The following is an 8,469-nucleotide window of genomic DNA, read 5'->3' on the forward strand; positions in this document are numbered from 1 at the left end:
CTCGGTTGAGTGATCTGGATAAAGTCGTTAGAATTGAACGTTGTGTGATCAGTTGACCCTGACCCTTGAAAGGAGGGGATTCCATATACAAAACTGATCCTGCAATATCTCCAATTGACAACCCACGCCCAAAATATATGTGTTCTATATATAGCAGAGCATTCACTTTGGTCCACAAGCCATCACAGGCAGGCACTACTAGCCATCTCCCCCCTCCCTCTCTCTTTCCCCCTTTCTCTATCTAGAAGAACAAAGTCTACAAAAGGCTTCTCCTTTTTTTTTTTCTGGGGTCGTCACTGTAAGTGTCTTACTTTCTCTTGATTGTCTTTTTACTCTCTGAGAGTGGTCCCTAAGTTCCTATGGCTTTAAATTCAAAGGTCTCACCCTAGATCTTCCAAAAGCAACGTCGTTTTGCTTGTGTAGATCACATTGGTCCCTAGTGTTTTACTTTTGGCTAGTTGCATTAGTGATTATGTCAGAGGAATGCACTATTTGTCGGTAGTTGGTTTTTTTTCAGATCTTTATCTTCCTCCTTGTTTTCATTTTTAGTTGTTTTTTTCTTCGGTTAGTACTGCCATACTTTATCGCGCATCGCTCGTTTAAACCACCCGAGTTTAGTTAATATGTCATAGAGACTACTCCATCTATAGCCAATTGATTTTAGGTTAGAATTGTCCAAGAAATCTAACAATTGCTATCGTAATGCATGCCATAGTTCTTCTGCCCACAATGGCGAAAGAGTTTCTCAAAGATGCCTATATTCTAACTCAAATGTGGTACTATTAATAATTTTCAGACTTGAAGGTTGATTTGGGAAGTGGGGAAATGGCGAAAATCTCCATTCGTTTTTGGGGGATGATTCTGGTCATATGCTTGTGCTGGGCAGCCATGGCAGAAGCAGAGTACAAGAAATACAAGGATCCGAAGCAGCCCATAAACGTTCGAATCAAGGACTTAATGAGCCGGATGACTCTGGAGGAGAAGATTGGCCAAATGACCCAGATTGACAGAACTGTTGCTTCTGGTCAAGTGATTAACAAGTACCTTCTTGGTAAACATATCTCATCTTCATTCTTCCCATCCTTTTTTTCCCTTCATTCATACCGATGAAATCGGGGGGCCTGGTTGGATTCGAATTGGATCCGATCCATTGACATTCTTACTATAAATAGTTATTGTTGTTTTGAATTAATCAGCGTGCCGATATTATTGTGGGCAGGGAGTGTGTTGAGTGGCGGAGGTAGTGTTCCGGCCCCAAACGCGTCGGCTGAGACATGGATCGACATGGTAAATGGTTACCAAGTAGGTGCGCTAACCACCCGCCTTGGGATCCCAATTATCTACGGCATTGATGCTCTCCACGGCCACAACAATGTCTACAAGGCCACCATTTTCCCTCACAATATTGGTCTCGGAGCTACCAGGCAAGTGTATACATAGATTTTTCTTTTCTAGTAATCAGGTGTCGCATCTCGACTATTTTCGACTGCCCTGAACTTAACCGCTTATACTCTCGAAAAAACAAAACTCGTCTACAGTAGCTAATAGCTTCCTTTAATAAATCAAAAGCCGCATAATAATACATCAATTGTTTTTTTGATCGCGCGGCTATGCTTAACTTAAAATTAATCTTGTTCTGTTTAGTTTGGTTGTAATAGCAAGACGAAAATGAAACTTACAATCACACAGCAATCTTGTTCTTCTCTTTTTTTTGGTTCGTTTAATCTTGTTCTTGTCCTTGTTAAATATTCTTGTTCTTGTTCTTTTCCTTTTTGGTTCGTTTTTTGTGAAATCGGTGTTTTATTTTGGAATATTTTGCATAACTCATGAGGCATGATCACATTCACAACAATCTATTCAGTATGAGGGTTCAATTCCGTTAAAGTTCTTATTTTTTAAGTACTTATTTTCTGTTTTATGAGATAAGTCCTTCTCTCATAATACAAAATTTTTAATTCAAAAAATAAGTACTAATTTGATAATATAAATATTCAATTTGGTAAAACTGATTTTTCAAATCAAATGGGGCTTTTTGTCAACCAGAGATCCTGAACTAGTCAAGAGAATCGGAGCAGCCACTGCTCTTGAAGTCAGAGCTACAGGCATCCATTATACCTTTGCACCCTGTATTGCGGTAATTTCCTTTAGTACTAAATAAAATCAAATTTTGAAAAACTACTTTGTGTTAAAATTACCAATTAATGTATGAAACCTAACTAATTACTATATCTATCACAATATTTCTTATGTTCGCGCAGGTTTGTAGAGATCCAAGATGGGGGCGGTGCTTTGAAAGCTACAGTGAAGATCACAAGATTGTTCAGGCAATGACTGAGATCATTTCAGGATTACAAGGAGAAATCCCTGCTAATTCCCGAAAAGGCGTACCCTTTCTTGGCGGCCAGTAAGAATTTTGTAATTCCAATTACTGTTGCTTCTGTTTTTAATTTGAAAAAATTGAAAAGGTCATACAAAAATCCCCCTTCATAACTAATGTTCATCTCCCTTGTCTATTGATTTCCCCATTTAAAAGATAAACAAGTAAATTTCAAACACACTATTGGAACATATTAGGTTATGAATTCAAGTTGGAACTTCTTGGTTTAGAAGAGGTTTGAATTTAAACAAACGTCAATCAAAGTTGGAACAAAAAATTTCAAACTCTGTTAAATGTCACGGCTCGCCCAGTCGTTAGCAATTTTTTTCAATCGGCAAAAAGATTTTATTAAAACTTGACAAATAGTACATCGAATCGGCCAACTCTACATACAAGGCCTAGTCGTTAATGTTAGGGTCTCGGAATTAATCGAGATGTGTGCAAACTGATCTGAACACCCGGTTATTAAAAAGTCATAAAAATAATAATAATATACATTGTGTTGATTATTTGAAATCACGTGTTACATAATGTCCAAGATTTGGGCTGTCATATCATATGGAACAACAGTCAACTTTGACTGCTAGCTGTGATGGTTTGGTTTCTAGCTGTGAGTCTGTTTTTTCACAAGTATAAAATTCAAGGGTGTGATTTTTCTAATGGTGTCTTGACGTTCATTCCCTTGTGGATGATAGACATGTTGACATTAATATATTATTTATTTTTGGAAGTGGACATTAATTATTATGGACATGTGAAATCAAAATGAAAATGAACCACTCTTTTCTGTTTCTCATAATTCGATGTTGGCCTTGTTTCGGACCAGTTTTCATGTACCTCGTCTAATTTCAAAGCCCTAAAGTAACCGACCAACCGTTCCATCTTTCTTTCCTTCCTCTAAAAAAAAAAAAAAAAAAAAAAAAAAAAAAAAAAAAAAAAAAAAAAAAAAAAACTCTTGATTACTTGAATCTTACGTTAATTTACACCGGTTTCCACATTTGTATCTGTAGAAACAAGATCACGGCATGCGCTAAGCACTATTTGGGTGACGGAGGGACAACCGATGGAATCAACGAAAACAACACCGTTATAAGCAGGCAAGGATTGCTAAGCATCCACATGCCAGCCTATCTTAATGCGATTGTCAAGGGAGTATCAACCGTGATGATCTCCTACTCGAGCTGGAACGGACTAAAAATGCATGCCAATCATGAACTTATCACCGGTTACCTCAAGAACAAACTACGTTTCAGGGTACATAAACGAATTATTGAGGAAGAAATAAATGTTTTTTTCGTTTTTGCTCTTCTGTCAAATATTACGAACAGGTAACTAAAGTTGGGCACGAATCGACAAATTGTTTCAGGGATTTGTCATCTCGGATTGGCAAGGACTTGATCGGATCACAAGTCCACCGCACGCCAACTATACGTACTCTGTCCTAACTGGAATCCATGCCGGCATTGACATGGTCAGTCCTCATCAACTTCATTTTTTTGGTGTGCCTTCGTACTTTCCAAAGTCGTAAAGATTCGCAATACGAAATTTATTCATGCACATGTAATAATCAAGGGCTAATGCGATTCCGAGCTTGTTTTTCAGGTCATGATTCCATTTAACTATACAGAATTCATCGACACTCTAACCTCCTTGGTGAATAAAAACTTCGTTCCAATGACCCGAATTGACGATGCAGTAAAAAGGATATTGCGAGTTAAGTTCACAGCGGGCCTCTTTGAACACCCATATGCTGATTACAGCTTCGTTAACGAGCTAGGAAGTCAGGTTAGTAAGTCCATCAACACTATACATGCCATCGTAATTTTTCTTAGAAAAAAGTTTGAATCGCGCGCCAACCTGAATTATGAGTTATGACGTATGAAAACAGGAGCATAGAGAATTGGCGAGGGAGGCTGTGAGGAAAACTCTTGTGCTGCTGAAGAACGGTAAATCGGATGATCAACCATTGTTACCACTTCCGAAGAAGGCAAGAAAAATACTTGTTGCAGGAACCCATGCCGACGATCTTGGTAACCAGTGTGGCGGGTGGACAATCACATGGCAGGGACTTAGCGGTAACAATAACACAATTGGTACGTCATAGCCACATTGGTTCGGTTCGTGGTATCCGTGCAACACATCCGTGCCGCGCATCCAAACAATGCAACCGACTGCTCGGATTGAAACATTTTTTTCTTTTTTTAAATCTGTTCGGTACCTTTTAATCCGAGCCGTCGGTTGCATGTTTGGACTGCTCGGATGTGCTGCACGGGTACTGCTGAAAAATTTCTCTCCCCCTAACTACTTGTTCTTTTTCTTTTTTTTTTGTGGTGCAGGAACCACAATACTTAAGGGCATTAAAAAAACTGTCGACCCGACAACTGAAGTAGTCTACAAGGAAAACCCAAATCCCAACTTCGTCAAGTCTGGTAAATTCTCCTATGCCATTGTTGTGGTAGGAGAACCACCGTACTCGGAGACATTTGGCGACAGCTTAAATTTGACACTCCCGGAACCTGGCCCGAGCATCATCACGAACGTATGTCGATCGGTGAAATGTGTTGTTGTCCTCATAACTGGCCGCCCGGTCGTGATCCAACAATACGTTCCCGTTATGGACGCCCTGGTAGCCGCCTGGCTGCCCGGAACCGAAGGCCGAGGCATCGCTGATGTCTTGTTTGGGGACTATGGTTTCGTTGGAAAGCTCTCTCGAACTTGGTTCAAGACTGTCGATCAGCTCCCGATGAACGTCGGCGACCGGCATTATGACCCTCTATTCCCCTTTGGATTCGGACTGACCACTAAACCAACCAAGACACAGTAAAAGAAATTCTGTATTTTTCAATTTCATCCAATTCTCCATTGGATTTTTTTTTCCTTCCCTTCCCCGCTTCAGCCCCCTGCTTTGTTGTGGGAGCTCTTGTATTCTCTCCCTTATTGAGTTCTTCGTAAATTTTTCTTTTGCCAATCGAAAAGAAAAATCAATACTTACGTTTGCGTTACGTTATTTGGTTTTGTGTAAAGATAAAGAATCAATGATGACTGGGTACGCGCGATAATAACATAAACCGTGACGGTGAAGATCCACTAATTGTTTTTTTTAGTACTAGACATCTGATCAATAAGTTTTTGGTTAGCGAAAACTACTCTTCTGAGTTCAACTCGTGATCTAATCTCGGTTGAAGGTCATTTGAATGCCAACCAATTATATGGCCCAAACACAATTCCAAAATTTATAGTGATTTAAAATCAAACTTAAGCAATTCATTTGTACAGCTCACTCTGCTTGTTCACACACCTATATATATATTATATATATATACTCGGTTTTTGGATCTTTTCAAAAAATAGTCATTGACTGGCGTGATTCGTGGGACTGACTAACACGTGATGGTGGAGCCGCGGCGGCTAGTGGCGGTTGCACATGGCTTTGTCGTCTGTGGCTTTGCCGGATCAAAGTGGTTTATTGGGAAAAAGTCGGACCTTATTTCAAGAAGCGGAACTCCAAACTCATTAATCTAAGCCGTTTGATCTAATTATTGCATCTTTCAAACCATTTGATAGAAATTCAACCTCAACGTAAAGATTGTATAGATGAAAGAACCATATTTCGATTGTTGTTTTGCCTAACTTTTCTTTCTCTAACAAAGGAAACAGAAAGCCTAAATGTAATATACCTCAATTGAGATACTTAAAATTTTGCATCTTAAAAATCTTTTTTTTTAAATGTATGCATAATTTGTTAATGTTATTAGGTCTATCTACTTTTTAACTATTTATGATTAACATTGTTGAAGCATAAACTAAATTTCGTATTTTTGCACAAAAACGTTAAGTCCAAACAAGTCCAATTGACAAAGCCCAAAGATGGAAGATATTAATATTGAAGAAGATATAAGTATCTAGCTCTAGAATATTCTTGTGAAATATATAGAGTTTTTTTTGTGAGAATTAGTCACATGTGTAAATCCAGAATTATCTCAAAGAATATCTTATATGAAAATATATTTGTACTAGAGCCTTCCATGGAGTTGTATAAATAGAAATACATGGGTTCTAGTCATTTTGTACCAAGCAAAAAAAAAAAGTTTGAATTCAAGTGTAATAAAAATATTTTACCTCCCCACTTTTGTGACTTATGTTGAGGCCAGGAACTAACATAGCCCATTTCCTTCAACAACCAAAACTTACCGTTTGGCTTGGGAAGATTTTGTAGCGGCTAATCCTGAGTTGGTGAAGATCGGCAAGGAGGTTGACTGCTATTCCTGGTTGACTTTTCAGGTTTGCTAAAAATTTGTATATCATCGAGTAGGCATGGCATGTCAATGAGCCGGATCCGATCTGAATCCGAAAAGACTTGGATCCGATAGTGGTAATCCGAATCCGAAAAAATCGAATCTGATCCGAATTGTATTTTTTTTTTAGAAAAATTCCAGAATTTTTTTTAAAAAGGAAAAAAAATACATATTTTTTTCCTCCAAAAAATGGGGGGAGGGGGGGAGATCCAGAATTTTCCGGCCAAACACATCAAACACACCCAAAAGTCGCGACTCACAACTCAAAGCAAATCAGGGAAAAAAAAAAAAAAAAGCCCAACGGGATCAGATACAGTGGATTTTCGAGATGCCGAGAAAATCCCCCAACATTCGCGGAATGTACAAGGGATGGAAAATATGAAGGATTTGAGAATGCTTTTATGGGGAAAATTTTGGATTATGGTATGATGAGCCCTAAATAGTGTAAATAATGGAGCTTATCTATCCCATTTTACTACACTTGCAAGCACTTATACTTGTATCTATTTGATTTTGCGCGTAAGTTGTGTTTTTGTTGGAAAGTAGGTAATCAGAGCGAAAAGGACGTTTCCAAGGCTCTCAATAACCCCCGGAGGAACCTGGAAGCATTCGAGTACGTGTGGCACATTGGGAATTCCTCCCCGAGTTTAAAACGAAGAACTCAAAGCATGGAAGGAAGGTTTGGGGCCCTCGAAGATCGAAAGAAAGAAGAAAAGAGCCAAAACTTTCCAGCGGAGGAAGAGGTATAGATACCTCTTTTATGGGTATCGATACCTGGTGTCTGCGCGTGAACTTTTTAATGGCATCTTTGTAATTATTTTATAAATGGGTATATATACCAACTTAAGCCCGATTCTAGGGCATTCAATACTTGCACTTTTTCTCTATGTCTTCATTAAAGCTTTAGCTCTCATCAATCACCTCATTCATGTTTTGAAGAGGGTTTTTAGGTATGATCCGTTTGGTTTCGAAGTATTTCGCCTTCATTAAAGTTGTTAGAAATTCTCTCATCTTCAAGGATCTTGTGTTTATTTCAAGTTTGATCAATGTTTAGTATTTGCCTTATCTTTACCCTTGCTCATTACATATCTTTTTTCAATATGTATGAGTAGTATAGTAAGGTTAGGTTATGGGAAAATTAACATCCCGTAACTAAGGGTTTTTCTTGTCCTTCTCTTGTTAATCTTCATTTTCTAGGTTAAACATGTGTTTGGGGTATTTTTATGTATCAAAACTTGAGAGTGTTAACCTCTTTGATCATATGTAGGCAAGGGTTAAACCACTTGCCACATATGATACTTGGAGCTATGTCCTTCCGAGGGTTTGTCAAAATGTCTCAAAACCCATACCATGTTTAACATCCTTGTCAAAAAGAGAAGAATCAAGCCTACCTTTGCGTTATGTGTATTGATTATCCCTAAACCTTACCTTTAGTTTAATCTCCAGTTAAAAAAAAAGCCGTAGTTAGGTTAAGTAGTCATTTAACTAAATCTCTCAGTTGGCCATCTCAACACCGAACTTTGGTTAGCGGTTCTAATGCTAAAACTCCACGCAAAGTGAATTTCCAATCAAGTTATGGGTGCACTCCCTGTGGATTCGACCCCGGACTTCCGGGTATTATGCTTTTAACCGACTTAGCCCTACGCTTGGGGTATTCTTATTATAACACACTTTAAGGTCACAAGCATGGTAACTAGAAGAAATCACGCGATCCACCAAGAAAAACTGTTTTTGTGTTCACAACGATGATCTATTCCGCAACGGAAACCCATGTTTTCTGGTATCACTTCCTGGGGA

General features: G+C 38.5%; 1 protein-coding gene across 2 annotated transcripts; it reads left to right on the forward strand.

Moving 5' to 3' along the window:
* Positions 1-339: 339 nt before the first annotated feature.
* LOC131318509 (uncharacterized) lies at positions 340-5,379 on the forward strand. Of its 2 annotated transcripts, none has more exons than XM_058348335.1 (10): positions 340-474; positions 797-1,051; positions 1,220-1,424; positions 2,044-2,134; positions 2,259-2,404; positions 3,388-3,631; positions 3,744-3,848; positions 3,980-4,162; positions 4,266-4,470; positions 4,714-5,379. In XM_058348335.1, exons 2-10 carry the CDS (start codon positions 826-828, stop codon positions 5,199-5,201), a joined length of 1,893 nt encoding a protein of 630 aa, XP_058204318.1. In that variant the 5' UTR covers positions 340-474; positions 797-825; the 3' UTR covers positions 5,202-5,379. The 2 variants fall into 2 exon arrangements, with proteins under 2 accessions (XP_058204318.1, XP_058204317.1); XM_058348334.1 differs by having other exon boundaries at positions 402-498.
* The last annotated feature ends 3,090 nt before the right edge of the window (positions 5,380-8,469 follow it).

The sequence above is a fragment of the Rhododendron vialii genome, chromosome 3a (genome assembly GCF_030253575.1).
Source record: "Rhododendron vialii isolate Sample 1 chromosome 3a, ASM3025357v1".
In the NCBI taxonomy this organism is placed as follows: Eukaryota; Viridiplantae; Streptophyta; class Magnoliopsida; order Ericales; family Ericaceae; genus Rhododendron; species Rhododendron vialii.

Excerpts from the sequence above, each read along its gene's own strand:
- LOC131318509 (XM_058348335.1), top strand. The coding sequence starts at position 826 with ATGGCGAAAATCTCCATTCGTTTTTGGGGGATGATTCTGGTCATATGC. Across the intron at positions 1,425-2,043 it reads ATTGGTCTCGGAGCTACCAG|AGATCCTGAACTAGTCAAGA; the intron begins GCAAGTGTATAC and ends TTTGTCAACCAG. Across the intron at positions 2,405-3,387 it reads GTACCCTTTCTTGGCGGCCA|AAACAAGATCACGGCATGCG; the intron begins GTAAGAATTTTG and ends TTGTATCTGTAG.